General features: G+C 37.6%; 1 protein-coding gene across 1 annotated transcript in view; it reads right to left on the reverse strand.

The window, feature by feature from the left end:
• Positions 1-1,120: 1,120 nt before the first annotated feature.
• The window catches only part of CHORDC1 (cysteine and histidine rich domain containing 1), a 42,235-nt gene continuing 30,114 nt past the window's right edge, over positions 1,121-13,241 (reverse strand). Inside the window, exons 7-11 of the mRNA XM_007938091.2 lie at positions 11,794-11,864; positions 4,748-4,853; positions 2,064-2,183; positions 1,519-1,581; positions 1,121-1,267 (exon numbers count right to left, since the gene is read on the reverse strand). Coding sequence (XP_007936282.1) covers positions 1,121-1,267; positions 1,519-1,581; positions 2,064-2,183; positions 4,748-4,853; positions 11,794-11,864 — 507 coding nt within the window. The remainder of the gene's footprint in view (positions 1,268-1,518; positions 1,582-2,063; positions 2,184-4,747; positions 4,854-11,793; positions 11,865-13,241) is intronic.

Genomic DNA, 13,241 nt, shown 5'->3' on the forward strand with positions numbered 1-13,241 from the left:
TTCTAACAGGTAATATACTCACTGCCATCAAGTTGGATCCGACTCATAGCCACCCCTACCCCTCCTTGGGTTTCCGAAGCAGTATCACTATGGAAGTAGATTACCCAATCTTCCTTCCAAGGAGTGGGTGGTGGGTTTGAACCACCAGTTTTCTGGTTAGTGGTAAAATGCTGTAAGCACTATGCCACCAGAACTCCTAACAGATAATATATTTGTTATAAAAGTAAAGCTTATATATTTAGTTTTTGACACTATAATGTATTTCCACAAGTTTTAAGTCTACAGCTTTATAGATACAGTTTTTAATTTAGGAGGCCAGATATAATTTCTTTTTATATGAAAACAAATTAAAGGTTTTAAAAGGATATAGGCTGTAAGTCAGGTACAACTTAACTTAGTCAACACCATACAAAGACCTTGAAAAGATCAAGAAAAAGATGTTTAATATTATTGCTTAGTTTTATAAAATGGTGAATTTTAACTAAATTGATAACTATATTCCTATTTACAATGCCTCCTATACTTTCAAGTATGTTATTCATGTAATTTTTTAATTCACCTAGTTGCAAATTAATTCTAATTTTAATCAATACATATATTCCCCTTTAACTACTTATACTATTGTAGTAGAATCTTTCTGGAAAACGTTAACTGTCCCAAATGGGAAAAAAACAAATGCAGAGCTTTTTCCTCTTCCTTCAAGATTTTCAAGTATTATAGGAAAAAAAAAAATCCATGGAAAATTACCAAAAATTTGACATTTTATCTTAAGAATCACGGGATAAAAGAAAGAGATGTGAACAAAAACAGATGATGTTTAATATTTCTTTGCTTATACTAAGAAATACTGTAGCTATGTTTATGAGCTATTTTCTAGCTTCTTCAAGTATAGGACATACCTGTAACTGAGGAGAAACAAACAATTAATCTCATGTAACTCAAAAAGATGGAGGGCACAGAAAGATAATCAGACTTTGGTTTCTAAGAACCTACTGTTGACCCTGAAATGCCAGACTTCAACAACAAAACAGTACAGCAGCAAATCACCACTTCAGCACACATTATTAGGAATTCTGAAATACGTTGACTTATTTTTCCCCCCTCTTCCCCCACCCCCCCCTCAGTCTATTATATCTTCCTTTTGCTTTTCTGGGTTTTTAGCTGCAGGTAGCTCAAGGCTTGCCCATTGCACAGGTTCAGCTTTTCTCATGGTAATCTCAATCTTTGTTGCAGTCATGGTTACATAGCTTCGCTTTACATCAATCACCTGCAACATATCAAAGAGATTTAAAATAAACGTAGGTAGTTTTATTAGTCTCAAATAACAATACTGATCTAGGCTTTGCTAATAATCCTAAATCCAAACTTTTTAAAGGCATTTTTACAAGAAAACTTGAACTTTTGGAAAAGATAGCTTGTCCAAGTTATATCTCCACTTTGCATCAATGCTTATGCAACTACTATCTTTTATTCTACAAAGGATAAAGGACAAAGTTCTGTTGGCCACATAATACTTACACCCCATAACTTCACATGGTGATGAAATTCTTTCTCTCCTTCAAATACAATGAGCACATTTAACTGGAAAAGCAGGGGGAGACACAAAGTCAACTGATATAATTCAAATGGAAACACTGTAAAACAATGACTATAAAAATATAAAGATATGGATAAAAATTAAGGTATTGTAAAAATGTAAGAAACTGCCAATATTTTATTTTTTCCACCTAAGAAAATCTAAAAGAGTAACTGACTTGAAGTTTCACATTAGAAGCTAAATACCATTCTATTCCTTCATAAATATTCTAAGGTACTGTATTATCTCCAAAATGCTTCAGGAAAAAAACTATTAGGCAGATCTTTTCATTTAAAATACTTCGTGTGAAAGTAATTAAAAGTTGTTTTCAAACTGAAAAATAAAGCTAATGAGTTCATGTATAAAAAAAATATTTTCCAAGTGGAAAAATCTTAAAAATGTATCTTAAAATCAGCCCAGAAAACTAGAGTAGTATTTTATAAGAATTAGCATGAAGAACAACTCAAAGGTATTTTAATATACTTACCAATGTACTGTTTGCTTCTACTCGACTAAGTTCTGGAAGTGAATTTTTAGCATATATTGAAATGGTGACTTCACCTCCTGTCTGATGCCAGTCATGCCTACAAGAAATAATTTTTTGCCCCTGTATCAAAGAGAAAGTTTACAAATTTAAAAAGTGCCAGAAAATTAAATTCTTAAAAAGAAAAATTTGATCCATGAGAAAAAATTACCATGCAGAACTGAGCACTTAAATGTTTTTACGGCAAACAACTTCTAAAGTTCTCATAAAAAGATGTAAGTAATGATACAAACATTCTAAATAGTTTTAGCAATTTATCATTGAGAACATTCTTAGTCATTGATTTTTCTGTGTCAGGGCCACAGTATTAACATTCATTAAAAAAAGACAAAAAAACTGCCACTAAATTTTATCTAAGTTTAAACGTTTTATAATTCTCTTCATGTAGAATTACCAAAGTATTCTTTAAAGACTAAAGTAAGAAAGAGATTTGCTTAGCTGGGTAAATCAAACAACTTAATCTCATACACAGGCCTTCAATTTATTTCTTACAAACCAGAATTTCAAGAAAAATAACAGACCACTTATAACTATCTGCTGTTGTTACCGAATATTTATTCTCCTCTCATAGTTACATGCACAAAAAATGTGGGGATTTGTGGATGTAATCTTTTGAATACTATTATGAAATAATTATTTTGTACCAGTAGTTATTGCTATATTGATACATTTTTTTAAAAGAGACAAACGGTGATTTCTTTTTTTAAAATGGAGGCAAATAAAGCAGATAACTGAGGAAACTGAAACACTATTAATGTAAAAAGCAGAATTCACATTTTGATAATACCATACTAATTGATTTTAAATTATATTATCATTCACATTTCTGCCCTTAGCTAGTGGCTTAGAAGGAGCTCTGGTAGCATAGTGCCTAAGGCACCTGACTGCTGACTGGAAGGCTGGTGGTTCAAACCCACCAGCCACTCCTTGGAAGTTTGGGCAATCTACTTCTGTAGTGATACTGCCTTGGAAACCCAAGGAGGGATCTTCTATGAGTTGGGTCCAACTCCACGGCACACAACAACAAAGTGGCTTAGACACTTAGTATCTGGCAACTGCATGTCTAAAGGGGCAGGGTGAGGGGGGGGGAGGACAATTCCACGAAGGGTTATATTCTGAAAACTTTTTTACTTAATAGAATACTATTTTTTTTTTTTCCGACTACTATTGCTTTTGGGGGAGCTCTGGTGGTATAGTGCCTAAGGTATATGACTGCTAACCAGAAGGCTGACGGTTCAAACCCACCAGCCACTCCTCAGAAGGAAACCTGGGCAATCTACTTCCGTAGTGATATGATCTAGGAAACCCAAGGAGGGATCATGATGAGTCAGATCTGATTCGATGGCTGTGGGTTTATTGCTTTTGGATCATGGAGAATATATATACACAAGTAGATGTCATTTTTTGCTGTATGACATTCCTGGAAATTTTGAGATGTAAGAATTATACTTGGGAGTATATCACTAATATTTAACTTCAAAAAGCAGCCCCTTGGGGTTATAATAAAGCAGCAATTACTAAATAATCAAATGTTGAATAAATGACTTTATAATCTGAAAATTTACAATTATCTTCTAAGTCAAAAACTATGTTATATATATTTATATACCAAATAGGTTCATTATATTGAAGTATTTATTTAGTGCAAATATAGCACAAAAGGCTAATACACATTAACAATTTATCACACACACACATTTTTTAGCAATGAAACTGCTTGCTGTCTTACAATTTAATGGGTTCTTGGGAATTACTTGCATAGCCCCAAGTCTTTTTAAAAACCTGTCCAAAGAGTATGAACTGATGTTTTCTTTTTTCTCTTGATAAATTTCCCCGTAGCAAACAGAAGCATTCAAGAGATTTCCAAGGAAATAAATCTGCAATCTCCTCTTTGACCACTAGATGGGGGTGTTTGTGCATCTGTAAATGGTTGAAAACCAAATGGAATGCACTGCTGTTAAGTCAGATCAAACTCAGGGACCCCTCCTTGGGTTTCCCAGCCATTATCACTACAGAATGGGTGAATGATGTTTAAATAGCCAGAAAAGTATTGGAAGTCTAAAAGTTAAATAATGTTTAATAAATAGAAAACTTTTTTTTTTTTTTAAGTGGAACTAGCAATGGAGTTAGTTTTATTAATAAAACAGACAAAGATTTTTTGGGGGAGGGAAGACTAAAGTTTTCACAAAGGCTCTGGTGGTGCAGTGGTTAAAGCACTGGGCTGCTAACCAAAAGGCTGGTGTTTCTAACTTAACAGCTGCTCTGCAGGACAAAGATGAGGCAGGCTGTTTCCTTACAGATTTACAGCCTAGGAAACCCTATGGGGCAGCGATACTGTGTCCTTACAGGGTTGCCGTGAGTTGGAAATAACTCTACTGCAGTGAGTTTTAGTTTTGGTAAGTATTTCACAAAACCCTACTGTAACAACACACACAATGGCAATCTTGCTAAAAGGGCAACACTGGGACTAGTATTAATTTTTGATTTTAGGGATATCAGAGCTTTATTATTTGAGAGGTAACAATTTTTTTTTTTTTTTTAATCTGAAGAGAGAATGACCTCAAAATGTTTTTTAAAATGACTTAAATAAGTATAATCAGGTGTGTTATTTTGAAAAGGCTACTTACGGCATCCTTTTTGGTCCACACATGTTTCCCTGTTGTACAGCCCTCTTGAGCTAAAAATGTATTAAAATCAGAAGTTTTTCTTCTACAACAACTCCAGTATTTCATCCTTTAATTGTAATAGAAAAATATTTCAGAAATTAAATCCCACAACCAATTAAGTCCTTAAGTGTTACATGGTAAGTGTGATTTTAAAAGTGTCCAAGTTTAGATTCTTACTAGTTTTCATGCTACTATGGAGTTAAAACTAGATATATTTCAGGGAAGACTTAATTTTAAGATCAGATTGCCATTTACTGTAACAATTTTGGTGCTCTCAAGTAAAGATACTTAAAATAATCACAAAATTCTAAATTGGCTTCAGTGATAGCTCTCATCCTCATTTCATAATGAAGCTACCAAATGGGAAGAGCATCAGTAATACTGAAAAATTTTCACATTTTAATGACCCCAGCGAAGTGAGAGGAGCTCTGGTAGTGTAGTGCCTAAGGCACTTGATTGCTAACCAGAAGGCTGGTGGTTCAAATCCACCAGCCACTCCTCGGAAGGAAGGTTGGGCAATCTACTGTAGTGACACTGCTTTGGAAACTCAAGTAGGGATCACTATGAGTCGGGTCCGACTCAACAGCACATAACAACAGTGAAGTGAGAACATGCAAATCATTTAAAACTACTGTTTTATACAACCTTTGATGCCTACTCCAAGTAGGTAAAATCCACTATTACTTACATGAGAAAATTTCAACAGAGGAAGAAAAAAATTATGGCAAAACTTGGTTTGAGTCCCAAAGAATACTGAAAGCAGAGTGGAAGATTTTAATGCAGTACCATTTTGTTATTGTTGTTAGATGCCGTTGTCTTGTCTCCAACTCATAGTGACCCTATATACAACAGAACCAAACACTGCCTCGTCATGTGCCAGTCTCACAATCCTTGTTATACCTGAGGCTATCGTTGCAGCCACTGTGTCAATCCATCTTGTTGAAGGCCTCCCCCTTCTTCACGAACCCACCACTTTACCAAGAATGATATCCTTCTCCAGGGATGGTCCCTTCTGACAACATCACCAAAGTACGTGAGATGAAGTCTGGCCATTCTTGCTTCCAAGGAGCATTCCGGCTGCACTTCTTTCAGGACAGATCTGTTCATTCTTCTGGCAGTCTATGGTACTTTCAGCACTGTTGACAAACACAACTCAAAAGCATCAACTCTTCTTTGGTCTTCCTTATTAATTGTCCAGCTCTAACCATGCATATGACATGACTGAAAATAGCATGGCTTGGGTTAGGTGCACCTTAGTCTTCACAGAGAAATCTCTGCTCTTCAGCACTTGAAAGAGATCTTTGCAGCAGATTTGCCCAGTGTAATACGTTGTCTGATATCCTGACTGCTCCTTCCACTGGTGTTGATTGTGGAATCAAGTAATATGAAATCTTTGACAACTTCAATCTTTTCTCCATTTATTGTAATGCTGCTTATTGGTCCAATTATGAGGATTTTCATTTTCATTATGTTGAGATATAATCCATACTGCAGACTGTAGTCTAATGTTCATCAGTAAGTGTTTCAAGAAATCCTTACTTTCAGCAAGCAAAGCTGTGTCATCTGTGTATTACAGGTTGTTAATGAGTCTCCCCCAATGCCGATGCCACATTTTTTCATAAAGTCTAGTTTCTCGGATTATTTGCTCAGCATACCGGTTAAATAAGTACGGTAAAAGGATACAACCCTGATGCACACCCTTCCTGATTTTAAACCATGCAGTATCCCCTTGTTCTGTTCAAATGACACCCTCCTGGTCTATGTACAGGTTCCTCATGAGCACAATTAAGTGTTCTGGAATTCCTATTCTTCTCAATGTTATCCATAATTTGCTATGACCCACAGAGGTGAAGGGGCAATCCTACTTCCATAGTGATACTGCCTCGGAAACCCAAGGAGGGGTCGCTATGAGTCGGGGCTGACTCGACAGCACATAACAACAACAACAACACAGAGGTGAATGCCTTTGCATAGTCAATAAAACACAAGTAAACATCTTTCCGGTATTCTTTGCTCCCAGCCAAGATCCATCCGACATAAATAATGATGATCCCCATTTCACATCCTCTTCTGAATCCAGCCAGCAATTCTGGAACTTTTCTGTCAATATACTGCTGCAACCGTTTTTTGAGTTATCTTCAGTAAGGTTTTACTTCCGTGTGGTATTAATGATATTGCTCAATTATTTCCACATTCTGTGGGATCACCTGTCTTTGGAGTGGGTACAAATACGGATCTCTTCTAGTTAGTTGGCCAGGCAGCTGTCTTCCAAATCTCTTGGCATAGACGAGTGAGTGCCAACAGCACAGCATCCATTTGTTGAAACATCTCAATGGGTATTGGGTGAATTCCAAGAGCCCTGTTCTTCACCAATTCCTTCAGTGCTGCTTCAACTTTTTCCTTCAGTACCACTGGTTCTTGATCATATGCCACCTTTGAAACAGATGATCAATGACCAATTCTGTTTGGCAAAGTGACTCTGTGTATTCCTTCCATGTTTCCTGCACCATTCAATATACTGGCCCATAGAATCTTTCAATATTGCAACTTGAGGCTTGAATTTTTTCTTCAGTTCTTTCAGCTTGAGAAATGCTGAGCACTTTCTTCCCTTTTAGTTTCCTAATTCCAGATCTTTGCACATTTCATTATAATAATGAACTTTATTTTTCAAGCTGCTATTTGAAATCTTCTGTTCAACTCTTTTATAATTTCTTCCATTTGCTTTAACTACTCTCCATTCAAGGGCAAGTTTCAGAGTGTTTTCTGACATCCATTTTGGTCTTTTCTACCTTTCCTATCTTTTTAGTGACCTTTTGTTTTCTTCGTGGATGATGTTCTTGATGTCATTCCACAAATCCTCTGGTTTTCTGTCACTGCTGTTCAATACATCAAATCTACTCTTTAGATGGTCTCTAAATTCAGGAGGGATATCATCAAGGTCGTATTTTGGTGCCCATGTCTTCAGCTTGAAGTTGAACTTGCATATGAGCAGTTGATGGTCTGTTCCAGGCAGTTTATGGCTTTGTTTTGCCTAAAGATATTGAGCTTCTCTATCGCCTCTTTCCACTGATGTAGCTGAACTGATTCCTGTGTACTCCATCTGGCAAAGTCCATGTGTGTACCTGCTATTTATGTTGTTGAAAAAAGGTATTTGCAATGGGTAAGTTGTTATTGTTGTTGTTAGGTGCCGTCATTTCTGACTTATAGCGACCCCATGCACAGCAGAACGAAACACCGGCCAATCCCCCGCCAGCTCCATGGTCCTTGCTGTACTTGAGCCCACAGTTTCAGCCACTGCGTCAGTCTGTCTCATTGAAGGCCTTCTCCTCTTTTGTCGACCCTCCACCTTACCAAGCATGACATCCTTCTCCAGGGAATGGTCCCTTCTGACATGACCAAAGTAGGTGAGATGAAGTCTGGACATTCTCGCTTCCAAACAGCATTTTGGCTGCACTTCTTCCAGGACAGATGTTAGTTCTTTTAGCAGTCCATGGTACTTTCAGCAATCTTCACCAGCACCACAACTCAAAAGCATCAACTCTTCTTCGGTCTTCCTTATTCATTGTCCAGCTCTCACATGCGTATGAGGTGATTAGAAATATCATGGCCTGTTTCAGGTGCACCTTAGTCCTCTAGGAGACATCCTTGCTCCTCAGCACTTGCAAGTGCTGCTTTGCAGACAACTTGCCCAGTGCTATATGTCGTCTGATATCCTGACTGCTGCTTCCATGGACGTCAATTGTAGAACCAATGTGAATTCTTTGACAACCTCAATCTTCTCTCCATTTATTGTGATGCTGCTCATTGGTCCAGTTGTGAGGATTTTTGTCTTCTTTATATTGAGATGTAACCCATACTGCAGACTGTATTCTATCTTCATCAGTAAATGCCTAAGTCATCCTCACATTCAGCAACCAAAGTTGTCTTGTCAGTGTACCTCAGGTTGTTAATGATTCTTCCTCCAATCCTGATGCCATGTTTTTCTTCATATAGTCTAGCTTCTTGGATTATGTGCTCAGCATATAGATTGAATAAGCATAAGGAAAGGATGTAACACTGACACACTCCCTACTTGATTTTAAACCATGCAATGTCCCCTTGTTCTATTTGAACAGCAGCCCCCTCATTTATGTACAAGTTCCTCATGAGTACAATCAAGTATACAGGAATTCCCATTCTTCTCAATGTTATCCACAATTTGTCATGTCTTTGCATAGTCAATAAAACACAAGTAAACATCTTTCTGGTAGTCTTTGCCTTGACCCAAGATCCATCTGACAGCAGCTATGACATCCCTTGTTCCATGTCCTCTTCTGAATCCAGCTTGCACCTCTGGAAGCTGTCAATATACTGCCACAACCATTTTTGAATTATCTTCAGTACAATCGTACTTGCATGCAATATTAATGATAATGTTCAATAATTTTCACATTCTGTGGGATCACCTTTCTTTGGAATGGGTACAAATATGGATCTCTTCCAGTCAGTTGGCCAAGTAGCTGTCTTCCAAATCTCTTGGCATAACCAAGTAAGTGCCTCCAGTAGGGCATCCGTTTGTTGAAGTATCTCAATGGGTATTCCGTGAATTCCTGGAGCCTTGTTCATCATCAATTCCTTCACTGCAGCTTTGACTTCCTTCTTTAATACCATTGGTTCTAGATCATATGCCACTTCTTGAAACGGATGAAGACCGACCAGTTCTTTTTGGTATAGTGACTCTGTATATTCTTTCCATCTTCTTTTGATGTTTCTTGCATCATTCAATATTTCGCCCATAGAATCTTTCAATATTAAAACTCGAGGCTTAAATGTTTTCCTTAGTTCTTTTAGCTTGAGAAATGCCAAGCATGTTCTTCCCTTGTAGTTTTCTAACTCCAAATCTTTGCATATTTCATTGTAGTAATTGGCTTTGTCTTCTCAAGCTGCTCTTTGAAATCCTCGGTTCAGCTATTTTATCTTGTTATTCCTTCCATTTGCTTTAGCTACTCTCCACTCAAGGGCAAGTTTCAGAGTCTCTTCTGTCATCCATTTTGGTCTTCTCTTCTTTTCTGGTCTTTTTAGTGACCTCTTTCTTCATGGATGATGTTCTTGATGTCATCTTGCAATTCTTCTAGTTTTTGGTCACTGTGTTCAGTGCATCAAATAAATTCTCTAGATGGTCTGTAAATTCAGGAGATATATATTATAGATCATATTTTGCCTCTGGTGGACTTGTTTTAATTGTCTTTAATTTCAAGTTGAACTTGCTATGAGCAGTTGATGGTTTCTTCCACAATCAGCTCCTGGCCTGGTTTTGGCTGAATATACTAAGTTTTTCCATCACCTCTTGCCACAGATGTAGTCAATCTGATTCCTGTGTGTTCCATCTGACAAAGTCCACATGTACAGCCACCGTTTGTGTTGTTGAAAAAAAGTATTTATAATGAATAAGTTGTTGGTCTTGTAAAATTCTACCATGTGATTTCCAGCATTATTTATCACCAAGGCCAAATTTTCCAACTACCGGTGATTCCTCTTTGTTTCCAACTTTTGCTTTCCAGTCACCACTGATAATAAACACATCCTGATTTCATGTTTGGTCAATTTCAGACTGCAGAAGTTGATAAAACTCTTCAATTTCCTAATCTTTGGCCTTGGTGGTTGGTGCATGAATTTGACTAATAGTAGTATTAATGGGTCTTCCTTGTAGGCTTATGGATATTATCCTTCACTGATAGCACTGTACTTCAGGACGTATCTTGAAACATCCTTTGTAATTATGAATGCCACGCCATTCCTCTTCAATTTGTCATTTCTGACACAGTAGATCATATAGTTGTCTGATTCAAAATGTCCAAGACCAGTCCATTTCAGCTCACTAATGCCTAGGATATCAATTTCTATACACATTTCATTTTTGACAACTTCCAATTTTCCTAGATTCTTACTTCATACAGTGCAAGATACACTTATTAATGGATGTTTACCACTGTTTCTTCTCAGATTGAGTCGTGCCACATTAGCAAATGGAGGTCCTAAAAGCTTTACTCCATCCACGTCATTAAGGTTGGCTCTACTCTGAGGAGGCAGGTTTTCTGTGAGTGCCTTCTGACTGAGGGCCTCATCTTGTGGCACTATATTGGATAGTATTTCAGGGTATAAAGTTTTCCAGTGACAGTGTTTCACTGCTATTCGTAAGGTTTCACTGGCCAATTTTTTGAGAAGTGGACAGCCTCTTCCTTCTTCAGAGTCTGTCTTAGACTAGAAGCTCCACTGAAAGCTGTCCATCATTGGTGACCCTGCTGGTATCTGAAATACAGACAGCAAAGCCTCTAGCCTCAGAGTAACACGCAAGCCACCACAATACAACAAACTGATAGGTGAGTAGTGGTTATGAAGTAAAGCATAACAATTGAGTGCTTCTCAACTGGGGGCTGTGGATAACTATGGGCCTTCTTAAAATTTAGAATGCGTCTTTGTGACCCAGGCTAAAAAAAAACCTCTAAATTCCCAGCAGTGTGAAGATAGACTGAACAAAACAGAAACCCAAAAAGCTATTCAGCCCAAATACAAAGAACATACTGAAATATATGGGTAATAACGAAAAGTATGTGGTTTAAATAACAATGCTCACTTAATAGCTGTAACCTTATTTCAATTTTTTCATGTATAAAAAGAGGGCAAAATCCACATTTCTATGTTACTATGACCGGGAGCTCTGGTAGCATAGTGGCTAAGACACTTGCCTGCTAACCAGACGGCTGGCGGTTCAAACCCACCAGCCACTCCTCGGAAGGAAGGTTGGGCAATCCTACTTCCATAGTGATACTGCCTCAGAAACCCAAGGAGGGGTCGCTATGAGTTGGGTTTGACTCGATGGCACATAACAACAACAACAACATGTTACTATGAAGAATGAATGATAATGTAGTAAATAAAATGCTTAATAATACTGCATAATAAATTTAAAAAAGGAATATTAACATTTTTAATCTGTACCATAAGGTGTTTTACTCAGTTATGCTTACCCTTCATGGAAAATAGGTACTCCAGAATGATATACACAGATTTCTTCTACACTCTCTAGACCCTGGTATGTCTAAAAAAAAAGAAGAGGAAAAAACTTAGCCACGTATTTCAATATTACACCTTGTATGTGTTTGTAGTACTGATGACTTCTATGAAGCAGGCAAAATGCTCGAGAAAGAACAATTAAATCATAAATGTACCACAGGCTGTTCTTCAACGTACTGAAAATTTATTGACTTTCAAACATGGTTAAATTTCAGGTGCATGTGAAAGAAAATTAGAAAAGTAGGCAATAAGCTGTTTTAAAATGCTTTCAACTATTTCAATATGAGGTCCAAGCCAAGTATATTCAGGTTCTCAGGTTTACAGAAATATGTTGAAAAAAGCAATTATAATCCTCAACAGAAATAAAATTACAGCTTGGTTTAGGGGTATAATATTCTCTGTATGGGGATTATAAATTAATATGCAAAATACAATATTTCTACAAGTTCTACAGTGATGATTTCTCATTCCTAACAAAAAGTAAAATGAATTGCAGACTGCAGACCTGTCAGGGTCTGTCTGTAAGACCCACGCTGCACTGCTGCTTGTAGTGAAGGTAAAGGCTCTACAGAAGAATTCATATAAAGGTAGGATAATAACACATGGATGTGGCTAGCTGTGTATTTTCTATTTTGGTAGTTAAAAACAGCACCTACAAGTACTAAAAATAAAATTCTGTATGTTTACTTTTTACAAACCCAAAGTAGTAAGTGTACGTATACCCCTAGGTGGAACAAATGATCTGCACTGTACTGTGAACTTAAAAGGTTGAACCATCCAGGAGGACTGAAAAGGCCTTGTGATCTCCTCCATTAAGATCACGGTCAAGTAAACCCTATGAAGAAGTTTTACTCTGTAACACACAAGGTCACTGCGGTGTAGTAAGTTACATAATGTGGCTTTTCTAGCCATCAGTCCTTGTAAACTCCATAGCAGAATTTGCCTTGAGCAACTGAGTGGTTCCTGATTGTTAAAGTTATCCAGCTGGGGTACTTGGGAGCAGCACAGTGATTTTCTGGCTACTTCAAGCTCTCTCTCAGGTACATGGAATTCTGATGTTGACACTGGTTAGTTTGGCCACTCTGCCAGGCTCAAAAGCAGCCATCCTAGAGGCAGAAGAAATCTCTCACTGCTGACTGAGAGATATAAGAGACACACATGGCTGAGAGAAAGCAATACACACACCCTGCTGAGACGCAAGAGACACACACTGCTGAGACACACCAAGAGACATGTACTGCTGGGAAAGGGCTGGAGAGAGGCAGCACGTCTGGCCTTGCAGGAACAGTCCCTGTACTACAGATGGTGATTCTGTCCTCCTTTTGTAGGGTTAGGAGGTCAGAAGATGGGGCCCCCCTGTCCCTATGGAAGTTGCCATGAGTGGGAATCAACGTGACAGCAA

Source organism: Orycteropus afer, unplaced genomic scaffold (genome assembly GCF_000298275.1).
Source record: "Orycteropus afer afer isolate SDZICR_OR568_19922 unplaced genomic scaffold, OryAfe1.0 scaffold00047, whole genome shotgun sequence".
In the NCBI taxonomy this organism is placed as follows: domain Eukaryota; kingdom Metazoa; phylum Chordata; class Mammalia; order Tubulidentata; family Orycteropodidae; genus Orycteropus; species Orycteropus afer.